The following is a 17,731-nucleotide window of genomic DNA, read 5'->3' as shown; positions in this document are numbered from 1 at the left end:
TGTGATATGACATGACATGATATGTGATGTGCAGTGCTGTGATATGTTGCCTAAATTGCACTATACGGTATCTTATTTTACCGATGAGTAGTCGACCTTATACTTATAAGGTGTGTTATCGACACACGCGTTAACCAGGATACTAGTCGAATGTGGCTTGTAGGCATAGCGTTACGTTTTCGACCGCCCGGTTGTCACCTAAGGTATTAGTTTATGCTATGTATATCTAAGTGTTGTAAATGACTTAAATCTCACAATATATATCATCCTAAGTCTGTATCTGTGTGACTACTTAATTAGTTAACTAAAATTCGTTTGCAGTTCTATTTCCAAATCGATTATTATCTCATCGCTCCCATTGGATGGACGGGATATTGTAGTTCCTTTGCTAGTTGTGTCATATACAGCTATTTCAGTTGCCATGGCAACAGTTGCCATGGTAATAGATATTTTCCCGAAGAGGGGGGGGGGGGGAGTCCATGACTGACGGAGGGCCAAATCGTGTCCATGTGCGCGTTGGGGTGTATGTGGGTATGTGTGTCCAAATTTATTGTCAACACATCCACTTAAGCGGTTGGGCCTATTTTCTTCAATAGTCTCCTGAAACATATGTTACTACCGTTATGCTTTTTGAGAAATTGTAATAAGTGTATCTTTCTTCAAACACAAATCGATTGGTAGAAATAGTAAGATCTGGATATATTTTAATTTTGCATAGATTAACTATGTTTTTCGTCTGTTATATCTCTTCGGACATTTGGTACAGAGTCGTACCTCAAAAGCACAAACTAATATGTGTGGAAAAAGTATATCTGATTTTCATATCTCTCCTAACAAGTTATAAGTGACACGCAATTCAATTCGGACCAACAAAAAATGGGACTTTCAGTGAATTGTGTAAACAATGTCTTGCTAACAAGCTTAGAATTCTATTAAAGTTATGCCATGTTCAATCACCACCTCGGCCGTCCCTGTTTGTTTTCTAAGCAGGTAACGCTGCCATGCATGGTACAAGCTACACCTATAGCTAATATGCATCATTGTTAGTCTAGCATACAACACCTTTGTATATAAATGTCTAAATAAATGACGCTCCCCGACCATCGGTACCTGGAGTGTAATCAGATAAAAGGACTGGTTATAGAGCTTGTAATTATTAACGTTTGATCGAGCAGACAATCTAGAACAAATATTCAAATGCCCTGTAAGTCCTGGCTTTATAGGACTGTGTTTTATGTGTTTGACAAAAATCAAAAACAAAGATTCCATTCCCCCCACGAATAGACTGTTTTGTAGTTGATATTTGTAAAGGTCGTTGCTGTCGAATCACGCGAACTGCTTACATACAGATATGAAGACTGTACCATTAGCTGAACCCATCATATATTTTTTTTCAGAATTATCATCAATAAATTGTCATAATTATCGGGGGGATATAAGCTCAGTCGCGTATTGTGTAAAGATGTAAACAATCCCCTTTTCGACCACACACAAAACATGAAAAGTAGTTAAATAGCACAATCGTTCGAGCAGATTTCATAAGAGACATAATTTTGTAAGCCTTAATATACCCTAGAATGCATCATTTCAAGTCTTTCTTGCGCTTTCATGAATGTTACATTTTTTTCACAGTAAAAGTATCGAAGCTAAGCCCAACGTGTTTTGATAACGTAAGAATGTCGATCTAACTTTCTACAACTGTTTCAAATTCAGCTGAGTTTATTTCTAATGTCAATAAATTTTAATAATTTCTTGTCACTAAATCATTTGTTTTCGTCACGATAACACTTGAAAAGGACCACTAGATATTTCAAGTTATGATAAGTGAAAAACACTTGTTGAAGCTACTCCTGCCTTTGGATCTACTCAATGCATTCTCTTTTCGTTTTTCCTACCCAAAAGATAGAGTATTGGGAACCCCCATAGCAAAAAGTGACAACAGGTGGTTAGGTTATCTCGTTCTACTCAATTTAGATGAACTTCTAATGACAGTCAATATAACATATTGTTTCAAGAACTTAACAAAACTTGCTGTATATATATATATATATATATATATATATATATATATAATTCTAAGTTCAGCCAACTGAGTTTATCGTCTTATTATACATATTATATATTGAAATGAAATTTTTCAGTTAAAGGCATTGAAGACTCGCCCCAAAAGAGTGCCGCTATCTTTAAAAAGTTAACTTTCCGTTGCTTGCAAGTGAAGTTTTCCTCTTGTCGCTACAAAATGCAGACAGCAATGAAACGTGATACCTTGTTATCTTTAGCTGGACCTGAAATGTCCATCGCTGTATCGTTTGTACACTGTGATGTGGATATTGACCGCAGCTGTATGTACTGACTGTACACTAGTGTCTAATTACCGACGGTAGCAAGCTGTGTGTGTATTTTCTGGTATTGATGGTGGTGTCTAACACTTCTGTTACACCTCATTCGAAACTAGGTCAGATTACCGAAATTAGACGTTTCTTTTTGCGCGAGTCTTCTTACCCTTTTACACCTCCCACTCACTGACTGGAATAAACTAGATGCGATACCATTGACAGTTATGCTGGAATCGTTCTACTGACCCAATTAGTTATATTAAAGGGAATATGACTGAACAACGTGGTGACGAGTGGAATTTAGGCAGCCCAGCTTTAGCCCTCTAATAATAAGGGATGTTCACCCCCCATAGCACCATCATGTATCTAAGCAAATTTACTTTAGAAACATTTTCCCAAAGGGCAAGGAGCAACCCCGTACCTTAGAACCCTCCCAACGACGATACATCTTATTCCTTCCTCCTCCCCCTTTCCCATAAGAAAAAAAATATGGTGCATGCGGTCCTGAGCCTCCCCGAGCCCCAACAATTTAAGGAGGGGCACAATATACATGTTTCTTGAACAATTGATGGTGCAGCAGATGCAGGCACCCCCCTCGTTCCCCGACCAGGCTGCGGGCATGCCGAATTCACTACTAAAATAAATAAAGATAATAGCAAAGTCTTGAATATATTACCGTATCTGGTTAGTTCCTTATTTCCAGTTAGTTAGTTGCATATGAACTCCTGTTCTCCTTATTGAGGTGCACGTCATGAACCTGGATATCCTACACACAATAACATGTATACATACGTAGACTACGTATGGCAATATAATGAAAAGATACCGTATACGCTATGGCCACGTAGCCTACATCCGCTAGCAATAACAGGAAGTGCAAGAATTTGTATCTTATTTCAAGTCCCGACTCGATTAGAGAGACCAATATATTGCAATGAGCGGTACCATATTTCAAAAGTCTTTTCTCTGAAACAGTTCGCGATTGCATTGACAAAATTGTAGCAAAGTCCGTCCTGTGGAGGGCAGGTAGACAGACCGTTAAAAATGTTACTTAGTGGAGTAAATTGACGAGGGATTACGGTGCGTAAAGGATCACAACATCTGTCTGCTTCCCCTATAACACGATAAGGACACGGGGAGGGAGATGGAAACGTATAGTATATTAGACCATTGGTAAACTTTTAAGTAATGTTCACCCTTTATTATCAATGTAAAGAGAATGAGTGGTCTCTAACTAAGCCGATAATAAACATGTCTAACTCGTAAATGAGTCTGTCTGGCTATCTTTGCAAATAGGCCTAAGTAGCATCCTCCATGCGACGGACACACGAGGGGAGGGAGGGGAAGGGGAGGAATGTATATGTGTTTTTCTTCTTCTGACGGTGTGTCCTTGCTCCTCTCAGATGTTTAAAAGGAATCGAACCCGTTTTAGTAAATCCAGATTTTCCTGGGTTAGAAATTGACTTTCGTGCTCCTAAATTCGTCAAATGTTACAGAATTTGATATAGTTTTATAGTATAGCACAATAATTGCAGCACTCTATTTCATGATACAAAAATTGTATCCCACATCATGGACAGTGTTTTATTAAAAGTTCAATCTTTAGTGCAAAACAAAAACTTCAGTGACGTGTTAATCAGGCATCTTGCACCCAAACCAAGGGTAGGCCTAGTATTAGAAAATATACAATTTCAGAAAGCAGCCCAAATTAAAAGCTTTCTCAAAATGTCCGAGAATAAAAAAACAGCTTTTACTTATAGCTTACCTGTGGTTTAATTAATGGCAGATCTGTAAACAGTCTCTGATCTAGACGTCACTGTACTGTGTAGTTAAGTTACAACTTACAGCAGTCGAAGACAGGATGGAACTGATCAACTTCGTGTTATGCTGAACTAACACTGAATGAATGACTAGCGTATACATGTGTAGTATCTGTTCCCTTTCGAAAGGAATGGTGACGCACACCTGGCGATGATCACACAGTCTCAATCTCGATGCAAGGGGACTGGGGTTGAGAGCGGACCAGTCGTTCGGTAGTATCGTTTTCGTGCCCAGGTTCTTTCCAGGGCGACTTTTTCTTGAAAAGGTATATATATGCTGTTTGTTCTACGAAACACATATAATAGAATCTCTTTTACTTTTTGAAACACAAGCACACAAATCGTTTACAAATGGGCTGTGTTCGTAGCCATACAATCCTTCTCAAATTCCTATTTCCACCCGTGTCGTGTTCGGATGTCCTCCTAAAGCGGATTCCATAGCATAATGAGATTCATGAGAATGTCAATAAATCGTGCCGTATTATGTATGTAATTATGCCTGATGAGGGGTATAAGAGCGAGAGAGGGTCAAGGAGGTACAATTCGGGGCCTGAGGTCAATTAGGGGGAACGGGTAATACGGGAAAAGAATGATGTATATCATTATCATATTGTATAACATAATTGTCGCTGAGGCCGGACCTTCGACGCCCATGAATGCAAGATATGGCCAGCTATATGGTACATACATTTGTCATGGAAATGTGTATCTAGGTCTGTAACAGGTAAAGAAAGAAAGAAATGTAAAGGCGACATTTTAACGTCATATTACTTTGGCACGCCGTTTGTGCATTATGGTAATTTTTGGTGGCTAAAATAACGTTGACATTCATCATTCATTTACGTTCAAGGCCCGTTCCGTTAATAACATGACGTTATGGAAGTAACATTACCATAATACGTTGAATTAACAATGACCATTGGTCGTATCATAACCGTGAAAATGTACTTAAATTGCAGAACGTTAATTAATAATAAACTGTTTTTAATGGTGCATGGGTATAAACGACTTCATGAGATCATACAATTACACTTGATTACCGTATTGTATCATCAATTAACATACACACACACACACACACATATATATATATATATATATATATATATATATATTTAGCAGATAACCTCCTTTTGACACGGTAAAACGAAATGCCTCCCGTTTCCCCTACTTAGGCCTGCCTCTCAGATTCTCCGACTCCCTGGACTCGCCCTTGGGTCCAAAATCCCGGTCCCAAAATTGCCAAATCCAACAATACTGCCAAACCCCGGTGTATCCGTACTCCTAGAATTCAGCGCTCCCTGAGTCACAACTGAGGTAAAAAAGCTAACCCCTTACAGAGCAGGCCTACGTAGGGCGGTAGACTACTCTATACAAATACGTGTTGACGCATCGACGTCTCAATTCGGAGTGCCCAAACATGCACGTGTTTCTCCTTCTTCTATGAGCGCGCCAGTTTCTGAAAGGGGAGACTTCCAGGAAATGACGGTAGCGCGGGTTTGTGACCAAGATAGATATGAAGGCGGGAAGCCGCATTGGAAACCCGGGCTAGGTAGCCGCGCTCGCCAATCAAAACATCTCTACTAAAAAAATACAGTCGAGTCAAACAGGACATCGGCACAGAAACGAACAAAATAAATCTGAACATCAGTAAGTCAAAATCAGGTGTTTTATCACGGCTCTACATATTTAAACTCATTTGCTACAAGTATATGTGCTCAATCTTTAATTATCAATTTGTATTATTGTACAACTCGTTGATATAGTTAGAGTTTCCTCAATGATAGTTAGTAGTAGTAGTAAGTTGAGTCTCGTCTATCCGACATGCTCAGCGATTAACCTCCGCCACGTATCACGATCTTGCGCAAGGTTGATTGCTTCCTTGAAGTTGTTAATGTTAACATCCTTAAATTGCGACTTTATTTTCCAAGCAAGGTAGTCACGCCCCTTCCTACTGGTTTAGCAGTATGTCTCAATGCTTCTCTTAAAGCAAACTTTGCTGGAGCGTCCTCCTGGAGTCTTGCTACATGACAGAAAAATCTCAATCTTCTATGTGCGACTATGTATGACCAAGGTGTTGGTTGGTTTCATTGTAAAACTCATTGTTTGATAACCAATTGTTATTGGTCCATCTAATGTTGAGAATATTACGAAGTAGTCTCCTTTAAAAAGTGTCAATTTTGCGATCAAGATCCTTCGTTGGGCCCCACAGTTCGCAATTGTACAAAAAAAAAACTCTTTAATAAAGCCTGAAAAATCCTAAGCTTAATGTTTCGGCTTATGTTTTTGCTTTTGAAAATACTTGACAGTGTGTTGAAAGCACCGTTGGTTATACCAGTTCTTCGGTTAATATCTTCTTCGGTCCCCAGCAAGCTTCCAACATAATTACACTTCTTCCAACTGTCATTTCCTTTTCTTGTGATTGAAAATTTCTCAGTTTTTGTGCAGTTGATTTTCAGATTCCTTACTGCCAGTTTATTAGAGACTCGTTTTCAATATCTTGCAGTATATGCTGACCAGTTGATGCCCAAGAGATATCATCAGCTAACTGTGAAGATAGAATTAGTGGTTGTGCTGTAATCATGATCAGCTAACTAAGGATGGCAGGATAACTGCATCGATATCATTATCATCTGATTTCAAAGAGTTGGCTAGATAATTTATAAAAAATAGTGCGCTTGCACTGTCTCCATGTGGTGAACCAATGTTAGTGTTAAAAGGAAGTCCGAGCTTGCCCTCTAGCTTGACGGCGTAGGAGACGTTATCGATTAGCAGTGATATCAGGTGTTGTACATTTTTTTCTAAACCGGTTCTAATATCTAATTTATTTCAAATATTTCAGAGGTTCTATCCCCTCGGTTAATAAATCGATAGTAACTCTAATATCTATAGTCGCCCTTATTGCTGTAACCGATTCTAATCGACCACCTTACTCATCTTGTCCTCTTCCTTGTTCGTGCGAGTCCCTTCACTTGTGCTACAACCATTGTCATAGTTTATTTGAATTATACAAACAATAGTTCATTTTAACATTTGTAAGGTAGCTAATTGTTACTACGGGCTACTTTAGTTTTGCATTCATATCAACGTCTTTTTCTCTCATGTTGTTATATGACATGGTGAAAGAGAGGGCGACAAAGGCAATTTAAAAGGCATCAAGTTTCCACGAAGATGGAAATTGCAACATAATTAAGGAAACAACGCCAAACGTTGTTACTTCCCAGACTAGCCGGCAACACTATTGCGGTGTATAATTTGGTCATACATAATTGCGTGATTCAATGAAGTTAATTAGCTCGAATGTACTGATAATGACAATATAAGATTACATTTTCGGCAACGTATATACATCTAATTGCATCGTGTATGACTCCCCCTATATTTAATCTCATTATCGTCTGGACGATACAGGTTGTAATGCAGTTTATATCGGGTCTCTTATATCCCCGTGCGATCTTGGGTTTAGAACCCGAGTATGAGAGTGTTTAGACTACGAAGGTATTCTCGAGTAGGAGATTCGATACAATTTGCATTCATGTGTTCATATTGAGTCAGCTAGATTGTCAATTCACCGTTGAGAAGATATATGCACTGTATTTATTATAACTTTGTAAAATTGGGGCATTTTCTATTTTGAAATTCATGATGATGAAATTCAGAGATTTGGATTGGATAGAGCTTCAACTTTGTTTTAGGTTAAGCAAAGTTATTAATAACCGAATAATGAAGTGTATTCCCAATTTTGAAGAAGAGTGTTGGATGAAGTCTACAATTGAACAAATCACACAGACTGTATCTATGACATCACATCTGCATGTTTGCTTCAAGTTTCCTTTTCGTACAAAACATGTCAACTTCAAATGTAGTTATTTTGAAAATGATGCAAAGGACTAAACAAAAGCTGTCACCAGGATGCTTAAAATATGTTTAACTTTCATACGGTCAAAAGAAAGTTTGCTTTGCAAATCTGCAATCCCTGCTTCTGTGCGAGATTTTTCAAAGCTTATTTACGGATTACATGTGCACAAGTGCTGCGTATTAGCAAATACTCTTCACTCTTACAGCCTTTTATCCTCAAATTAATTTGTTTGATATCAACTCTCTCCCTCGGCATTTTAAGAAGACACGTGCAGTACAACAAGACACACATGTATATACGTGTATTTCGTTTAATTTTCTCTCCCCGTGTTCTCGTTTAATTAGTATTCAGTTGATGTACACTCTAAAAACTGTTGGGCAAAAGTGGTTGAGCAAACCAAGCATTGCCCAATATGAGTAAATATTAACCAACAACTGAGTAAAAGAAATTACACAACTGATATGGGTAAACTTTGTTGTGCAAAAATTAAGATGTAGTTTATTGTTACTTTCTCTTGGGCAAACAAGCTTGATTTGCCCAATTTTGTGCAAAAACCAGCATTTTCGCGCCATTACTATACTGGTACTCTGCGCGATGTGCATGCATCATGAGTAGATCGTATATAGTGAAAGTACACAATGGCTGACGAATTTGTTAGCGCTATACTCAAGAGGTGGGAAATGCCATAGTTATGTGCTACATTTGAAGGTGAGCGTAAAGAAAAACAATCCTCTACTTGGTGTGTGCATCGAACACTGCGATCTCTACATAGAGTGGTATCGAATGATCGTTCGTTCTCTCGGCGCGCCCGCAAGTGTGTACTAGGTCTAAATTACTCACATTGTATTAACGTTGCGAACGCCTGTGTAATGCAGATCCTCGTCAACTTACGGTAAGCTATGCGTATGCAACAGGTCTCTCTAGCCTATATCTTGGCTAGACAAGGTTTCTTTTTAGCACATTTGCGTTGTAAATCATAAATTGTACTCCGTTGTTTTCTTTAAGGTTTTATGCGGCAAATGACCACATTAACCCTTATTAGCATAACGTTAGACCTAGCATGTTATAACTTAGGCCTAATGTTAGACTTACACGTACAGTACGTTTTTAATGCTAGTAGTAGTACGTACATACAATAGTATCATAATGGACCCTTCGAAGTCCGAACACTTTAGCACTAAAATGCTCCAGAATTGTATTTGTACACACTTCTTTTAAAATGATACTATCCATGGCAGAAGAAACATTCTCGTTAGAAAAAAAGTCGCTTCATAGGTTTCGTCAAATTGATCCTATTGTATTTGTGCCATGGTGAAATTATGCATTCGTAAGGGGTGTCCGAACTTCGAGGGTTTTTCGAACTTCGAAGTAGCCTAAGTTAGGCCTGGCATTTAATGAGTTCTAGGCTATAATAATTTTAGTATAGCATAGAACATCAGTGCTTGTAATGTTATAGGCCTATAATGCTGTTTGCATATTTTTCTCTTTCCTACAGGTAGAACAGGACTTCGAATTATTACAAATACCAATTAACTGCCAACAAATTATACAACAGAGTGGGATATATGACGATGTACATCTTGTGCTATACAGGCGATCATCCTAAACTGGCCGAACTTTTTTCATTTAGAGAAGACGTTGGATGCACTGACTGATGGTAAGCCTAATTTAATGTAGTCGTGGCCTGTGAATTCATTGCTATCTTCACTTAGAGCTTATGCCATGACAATAGAGTTTCTCTTTCCAGTATATCTGTAAAGATGGGTCAATATTTGAATTACCTTCAAAATATGTTTTTGGTGATTGTTACTTTTTAAAAATCTATCAAAATCAACTGATCTGAATGGACCAAATCAGGTTAATGTCAATGGTGGCTTCTGAACCTTTCTGCAAACTTTCTCCAATCATTGCACTCAATATGATTAATTGGCTACTATTTTTTTTGTAGTCGCTTTCGGGTTTGTGTGTGGTTGAAATGAGACCCAGCCCTGTTATAATATTAACTTAATGACAGTCACTTGGACATGTATCAGTGTTGTCTGTAGGTTCCACATAGGGTCTGAATAATTCTTTCCAAAATCTTTGGACAATTGTATTCAGATTTCAGTACAACTGTGTCAATGAAAGGTTAGCACTATGGGCTTTTTCATTTTTTTCCTTCAAAATCTTATAATATTTGGCTTGAAATTAGTGTGTAGGGTAGGTAATTAAGTCTTCTAATACAAATGTGTAGGTCCCCTATGAGTACACATGCCACATTAACTTTCATGTTGCTGTTATTAAAGTGTATGAGCCTCAAGTTGTGGAGCAAATTTAGGGCGATGTATCCCTTGAATTTTATCGTCAGTCCTTGAAGTTTTATATGGTCAGACTATATTGTGCCTTATTAATGTTTTTGTCGTTTATACCTGCAAGCATTCTCATTTCTTGGCTTAATCTCTTTACAGATGAAAAGAAGAACTTAGCTTTCTTTCTGTTGCCATTGCTTTTTCGAGGACGGGCAAAGAAAAGCGGGTCTACTACGGTGACTAGTTGCCTTCAAGCATTCATAGACGATCAGCCAGTAAGCAAAATCATTAATTATATTTTAAGTAAAATTCTTTTGGTGGTACACCTTTTGGTTCATACCAGCTCAGCTGATAGTTTGTTTAACCTTATAAACTTGGTGTGTTGTTGTTTATAGTGAGCAGAAAAATGCTACTTATTGTGCTAGTGGTCAAAGGTCATTTGAGGTTAACAAGGGCCAAACACTTAAAACCTTGTAAGTATGCTAACTTAAAAGGTGAAAGTTAGATGAATCTAATATGTGATGCACATAGGTTGCCAAAATGAGTACATGAATCCCATTGATTATAGCTAGAGGTCAGAGGTCATTAGAAGCCACCAGTGCAATTTTTTTAATTAAACTAGTAATGAAATGGGGGGAAGGTTAAATAAATTTCATCGTCGGTATGTAAACCTTGGTCATAATAATGAAGTGATCCGGTACTTGATAGTGTAAGGGAAAGGTCATTTGACATTAATGGGGTGGGCGTTATTATACTTTGAAAACCTTGTCAAGATAAATATGTTGACTTTCTTGACCTGTTTTTTCTTTTAATTACACTGGTCCACAGTATCATAGCATTGTGCAGAAGTCTTAAAACTCTGTCTATCCACCTGTCTTAATTACATTTTATTTGCAACTCAAGGACTTTATTTTCTTTAATTTGCAGTCGGTGACAAGTGTTAGAGGACTACTGCAAGAAAATATCGAAGGATGAGCGACCACAGCCATTCATTCTGTGCTTAGGAGAGAGTAAAGGTTCCCCTCAGCATTTGTTTGTGATAATTGAGAGACATCCAATAATGCAGTCCTCACTCCTCAAGGCAGTAGACTATTTGTTTTAAAGTCTGTAAAGTATGTGTTGGACAATAACTTCCAAACTCAATGTAAGGGGGTTTGGGAGTTTTTCCATGCTGAGGTATATGAACTTGGTTTTATCAAAAGTCGTTCACTGAGTGCCTTTGGAGCTTTCGCAGCAAACAGAAGTGTTTAAGGGTCAAAGTGTCTTGGAACAAACTTTTCAAATGGTTTCTCGGTATTAGCCTGACATGTTTACATTTTAAGGTTGCTTTTGTTTCATATATATTTACATATTAAAGGGAAATAGTAAATGTTTGCCTTGGTGAACTGTACCTACATAAAATCTGTTTTTTTTTTTTGTTGGGGGGGGGGGTGGTAGGGGGTAGATTTTTTATTGATACAGTGAAAGGTTGAGGCAGGGTTGGTTTATCAAACAAATATTCAATTTTGTGTGTTTATCAGATCAGGTGCCAGCAATGTCCCTATTATCACTTATAATTGTGATCTTGAAGCTGCTTTTATTTCTAGTATGTAGAATCAATGTGGGATTTACAACCATTTGGCTTTTGTTTGAAATTATCAGTGATATTATATTCACTTATTAAGACCAGAGTTGCTTGAAAGAGGCCAACATTAAGCTGTACATGATTGTGTGTTGCACCGGTACCTTGTGTAGTTGATGTCAACATACAGGAGGTCTTCTGTGGTCAACACATTTCAAGAACTGAAAATAGTAAACAATGGCAAAATATGGATAGCTAATATTTTCAGCTTTAATAATGTTGATATGTGTTTATCCCCATTGTGAGTTTATGAAATTATTGCTTCGGATCGAAGTCACAGATCATTTAACTAGGTAAATAGAGGTCAAGCACTGAATGCTGTGAGAATTCATGCTGGAGGAACAATCTGAAGTCGGCAAAGACCAGAAAAAATAAAAGTATGAAAACATATACTACTTGTTTGTTCTTTATCATTCTCTGTTTAAGCTTTATAACCTATTAAATAAAGCCAGTTGTATGAAAAATGTTACAATCCAATGTTTGTCTTGTATTAGTTAACCAACCACTATTATTTTTAACTAGCTGTTGGGCAAGAATCATTGGGTAAAGAAAAATCCATTGGTAAAAGGTTTTACACAACCATTGGGCAAATCGGTGACCAACATTGTTGGGTAAAGGCATTGGGCAAAGATGTTGGGCAAAGATGTTGGGTATTTATTTAACCGTTTGCTGGGCAAAATCATTAACCAACTTAGTTGGGCACTTTTTTGCCCAATATCAACCAGGAGGCATACGGACCCAACGGATGTGTAAATAATTGCCCAGGTTGTGGAATAACTTGCCCAACAATTTTAAGAGTGTAGCCTTTATGCCCGACGTTGTGTGTTTAGAGATCTACCTTCATTATCAATGTGACGAAATTGAAGACAAACTTATAACTTTCACTATACGTTCACATTTACAGCGTGTCTTCTACGATCATAAAAAGTCATTGGCTCAAGATATATATCAGCAAAACTCTCTATATAGTTTTTGTGACATCCATTCCATATAGTAACACCCAGGAGCGGCCGATGGAGATTCAATGTGTGTGTGTGTGCGCGTATGGAACGCCATGTTAAATTTATTCAATAATCTTCAATTTAAGTCAAGATATCTACATTAATTTCGGATATGTCGAATTAAATTGAAGTCTTCAGAAATTGCCATTTCGATATCTTGAACTTTATTTAAGATATCTCAAATTGATTTTAAGATGTCAAGAAATAGATTAAAAATATAAAAAATGAAAACATTATTAAGATATCTTGAATTGAATTCGAGATATCCAAGATTGAATTCGAGATATCAAGAATTCGAATTAGAGATATCCAACTTGAATTAGAGATATCGAGATTACAATTAAAGATATCCAAAATGGAATTAGAGATATCCTAAATTTAATTAGAGATATCGGGACTAAAATTAGAGATATCTAAAATTGAATTAGAGATATCGGGAATAGAATTAGAGACATCAAGAATTCGAATTGTAGCGCTAACAAGAAGAGCGCCATCTTAATCGGCAAATACATAATACTTATCGAATTTCCTTACAATCAGAAAATGTCATTGAAAGTGGAAGTACTGCTAAGACTACTTATTCGCGTTCATGCATTTAAGAGGAAAGTCACGTGTACCGGAAACTGAATTTTGGATATCTCGAATTCGAATTCTTGATATCTCTAATTCAATTTTGGATATCTCCAAGTCGAATTCTTGATATCTCGAATTCAAATTCTGATATCTCAAGTGCGTTTAAATTATTGATATCTGGAAATTTATTCGAGATATCTTAGAGTGAATTAGAGATATCTTCAAATGAATTAGAGATATCGGTAATTGTTAAATAAATGTTAAAATGGCGTTCAATACGCGAGCTCTTGTATTTACATCCTTACAGCGACATGTATAAGACTCAGACATAGGCCTATACCTACCGGGTACACATTCCATACGGGGTACAGGGGGAGGGGGTGGATTGTGAATTGTGGGGTGTGGGGTGGGGGAAGCGACGAGCAGTGGAAGATGCAACTTGGTTTGAAGAGGAAACAAAGTTTCAGTATCTTAAAACTTGGATTCTCTGCAGCATGCAAATTTATAGCACAATTTCCATTATTTACATGGTTTTTTTTTTTAACGAAAGGACCCTCTTAACTACACCTTTAAAATACACATTTAAATGGCAAAAGGGCACTTTTAATGACATATATTGGAACCAAACGTTTTCGTCTTCAACATAAGATCGTAGTGGTGCACTCGGTTTAAGAAAATTTAATACAATTTTAAGCTCTCGTTTGTTTCTATATACAATTCTGGATTTGTCATGACCATGATATTACTGTAAAATAGATTTTTGCTACATTATATTACAGGAATTTGATCCAATGTGATCTCAGATATGTGATGTCATTAAGCCAGATCTCCCCACAAAGGTTAATCTTCAAAATATGTTGTTTTTTGCTTCGTTATGAAATGTGATGCATTCGAAATGTGTGCTTACTCGTTGGTTATTATTAACTGTTACCAGGGCGGCATAAATTACTACCGGTTAATTGATGTAACCCGGCGGTCCTGGACCGAATTGAGACAAGCGGGAGCAAATTGATGCCTCGCGAGAAACTAGCAACTTTTTCAATACTACTGGAAATCGGCCAAGTTGAAGGGGGCGAAAAGTTCTCGAGTCTCCCAACCGGTAGCCTTAGCTAAGCCACCTAGCCTATGAATGTTCCAGTACTCTATTAATTCAATTCGGTTTTTATTCAAAAGGATAATTATCCAATAAACAAAATAAATAACAAATAAAAACAAAGACTTTCTAAACTCATTTGCGATTCCCAGATATATTGAACTTTTTAACTACAGTTTGGTCAAACTTATCTTAATTTGTGTTGGATAGTACGACGAGAAAATAGTTTTCGCCTTCTACTTTAGAAATATTGATAAAAATTAGTCGATTTCAAATACCTCACAGTAAAAAGAATTGCTTTTCAAAATAAACTGTTTTAATTTAAGTGTCAAAGTAGTACAATGTCATGTCATGACAGACAAAAATAAAAAGAAAAGAACAAATGGATGATTTACATCCGAACACACATGATTGTTGAATACAGTACATATCATTACAGCAACAAGAAAATGTAAATATGAGAGAAGAAATAAACGGGGCAAAAAGGTAAAAAGAAATCCAAACAATTTCATAATGTAAGTTTGGTTTAAAGAAAAGGAAAATTGTTAAAACATTTTGTGAATAAGAAATGCAATGACAATGTGGTTTTCATTCACGAATCCAGAAAAGTTGCAGGATTCATAGAGTAAAGGTAAATTTGGAGAACGCAAGACAGAAAAACCTATTCTGTTTCAATTGATTAGTTTCACAGTATAGGCAATATTTGAAGTACAATGTGACCTCACATAGTGTCAGAGAGGTACATTGGCCGTGACGGTTGTAAGAATGGAAAGTTAAAAGGTCATTGTGGTGACGTACTTAGCGATTATTAGTTATATGCATGGTTCACTATATAGTGGCCATGGGGCAGTAGATATCTTTATACATTAAATAATAACTAAACAAAACAAAGAAAACCAAATAATAGTGGCGGAAACATTTTGAAAAGCATATCCTAATGATATTGAATTCAAAACGGTACTGACTTATTGCAAAATGCTAAACGGGAGAAAATAAGATAAAATCTATCAAGCAATCTCCAGGATATATTATTTGAGTAATGTACAAATGTGGTTGAGAAGGCGAACATTATGTGACCCGTTCTATTTGTAGGATAAGATCATAATGTATCTCTTACTGTCCGAAGTCATTAGGTTCAGAACACACCAGTGAAGATATTTGATCATTTCTTTTTTAAATGCTAAACATATTACATAATATAGCAGAATATATAGAGAATGTAACATGGACCACAGTAACGTGGTTTGAATTTGATTTTATTTGAAAAAGTGATCTTCGACAACGGTGATACGGAATAAGATGAATAGGGTATATAGTAAGTGATGGGGTCGGGGGGGGGCGGGGTGGAATGTTCCTATTCAAATAATTTTGCTTATTTTATTTGTCGCATGAAGGAAGATAGAAACAATATAGAAGCACAATGCTGACATAACCAGTATCATTATTGTTTAAACGTTATACCACTTTTGATGAATACTTCGCTAAATACTGTGTGCTATAATCGAACTTAATTGTTCTATTGGTTTTAACCTAAGACGTCTTATGTAACCGAGATATTTTCAGTACTGAAATAAACGTACTTTAGCATTAGCAAGAGTAACATGTCCAGGATTGGTATATCGAGAGATACAAAGAGGAATATCCATCTCATTAGATGATGTTCCTTCATCACACACTTTGACAAACTCTCCAGTCTTCTTAAATTGTACAACCTTCCACTCTTTCGCAACTCCCTCACTGATGTACAATACCAGCCACTTAGAACCAGTCTTGATGATATTGATCGGTAGCATACCAGACATAGCTGACGGAAGCCTTAAAGTGCCACACTGCTTGACTTTACCATCAGCATCTATCAGTATGACGTCATCAAGACTTCGACCAATAATAGCAAATAAATTACCACAGTAAGCAACTCTGTATATAGCATTAGAGCGTACACAATCTCCTGTATCTATTACTCTTAGAGCAGATCCGGAGACATTGTACTCTCGAATAGAGTGGTCACAGCTGGTAGAGATGATAAACTCATCGTTAGAATCATTGTTTGGATAGTCTGTAGCGATACTGGTAATCCAGGAACCTTCAGGTACTTCATCGATCACCAATGATGAGACTGATTTTACAGAATCATACAGAAAACCTGTCCAGTGAGGATGTACAATATAGACAGTATTACCTACAGCAAATATTACGTGGTGTCTAGCATCATAATACATAGATGTATACGACATAACTACAGGATCATCGTGATTATCATTCTTCTCCAGATGTCTCCAGTATTCCTTACTGGAATTTTCAGGATCAATACAAATAAGAAGAATGCCCCCACTCGTTTGTCTATCATGAAATATATGTAATAACTGATTACTACCCAAGTTTACACTTCCTATCAACATACTGACTGTAATGCTACAGAATGCTCCATCATTGGGTATCTTCCTGTACAAGAGATCAACAGACCTATTTTTCAGCATCTCCTTCTGTTTCTCTAATTTATCTTTAATTTCGGCCGCCTTCTTCGTGCTTTTGCTTATCTTTTGGATTTCATCAAGAGCATTCTCGTGTGAAAATTTGTGACATTTAGTTACCATTGCGAGTTCGTTCTCTAAAATCTGCGATTCCTTTTTCTCTTCAAAGATCTGCTTTATGTCAGCTAATTCCTTCCCATCTAATACTTCTGTTTGCAGTCGCTTCATACTTTCAACTTTTTCAATGTGTGTCAAATAATCCATTTGAACTTCTTTACGAGATATTTCACGACAACGCGCCAAGTGCTCCCTCTTTCCTTCCCAAAGCTGCTCTGTCGAGGCGATCCCTGTTTTCAACGTTTCTAATTCTTTCATAAGGTTTCCACGGCGCTGACTTACTTCATTGGACTTTTTGTCGAGGCTAATGACGTCACAACCGGCATCCCGATTATGTGAGGTAAAGGCACAGTCTGGACAGATTTTTGAGTCACATGACACACAAAAATACTTCAATGGTAAGTCTTCATGGATGAAACATGTCTCCTGTGCCTTGACGTGACCTGAACAAACATGAAACAAATAGTTTAATGTATGTATTTTTTTAGACTTTTTAAAGGATCTTACTTTTAAAGACTGGGGGGGGGGGCGGGGTGCGGGTGGAGGTGAGTT

The 17,731-nt window shown here is 37.1% G+C and overlaps 2 protein-coding genes and 1 long non-coding RNA gene across 9 annotated transcripts in view; 1 reads left to right on the top strand and 2 right to left on the bottom strand.

The window, feature by feature from the left end:
- LOC139983819 (4-galactosyl-N-acetylglucosaminide 3-alpha-L-fucosyltransferase 9-like) overlaps positions 1-4,298 on the bottom strand; it is a 53,857-nt gene extending 49,559 nt beyond the window's left edge. Inside the window, exon 1 of one of the 3 annotated variants that reach the window (XR_011798830.1) lies at positions 4,102-4,298. The gene's annotated coding sequence lies outside the window, so the exon portion shown is untranslated. Of the gene's footprint in view, positions 1-3,012; positions 3,104-4,101 lie in introns of those variants that run through there. The other 2 variants (XM_071997630.1, XM_071997631.1) reach the window with 2 other exon arrangements.
- Positions 1-11,403, top strand: part of LOC139983824 (uncharacterized) — a 113,905-nt gene extending 102,502 nt beyond the window's left edge. The window contains exons 1-4 of one of the 3 annotated variants that reach the window (XR_011798833.1): positions 8,376-8,723; positions 9,511-9,672; positions 10,463-10,578; positions 11,231-11,403. This is a non-coding gene — a long non-coding RNA (uncharacterized lncRNA). Of the gene's footprint in view, positions 1-8,375; positions 8,724-8,818; positions 8,908-9,510; positions 9,673-10,462; positions 10,579-11,230 lie in introns of those variants that run through there. The other 2 variants (XR_011798832.1, XR_011798834.1) reach the window with 2 other exon arrangements.
- A 3,601-nt stretch (positions 11,404-15,004) lies between these two features.
- Positions 15,005-17,731, bottom strand: part of LOC139983811 (uncharacterized) — a 58,844-nt gene continuing 56,117 nt past the window's right edge. For 2 of the 3 annotated variants that reach the window (XM_071997600.1, XM_071997603.1), the window contains one exon: positions 15,005-17,622. In XM_071997600.1, coding sequence (XP_071853701.1) covers positions 16,151-17,622 — 1,472 coding nt within the window. In that variant the 3' untranslated portion in view covers positions 15,005-16,150. The remainder of the gene's footprint in view (positions 17,623-17,731) is intronic. The other variant, XM_071997599.1, reaches the window with a different exon arrangement.

Source organism: Apostichopus japonicus, chromosome 16 (genome assembly GCF_037975245.1).
Source record: "Apostichopus japonicus isolate 1M-3 chromosome 16, ASM3797524v1, whole genome shotgun sequence".
In the NCBI taxonomy this organism is placed as follows: domain Eukaryota; kingdom Metazoa; phylum Echinodermata; class Holothuroidea; order Aspidochirotida; family Stichopodidae; genus Apostichopus; species Apostichopus japonicus.
This window is presented reverse-complemented; position numbering and strand designations above follow the sequence as displayed.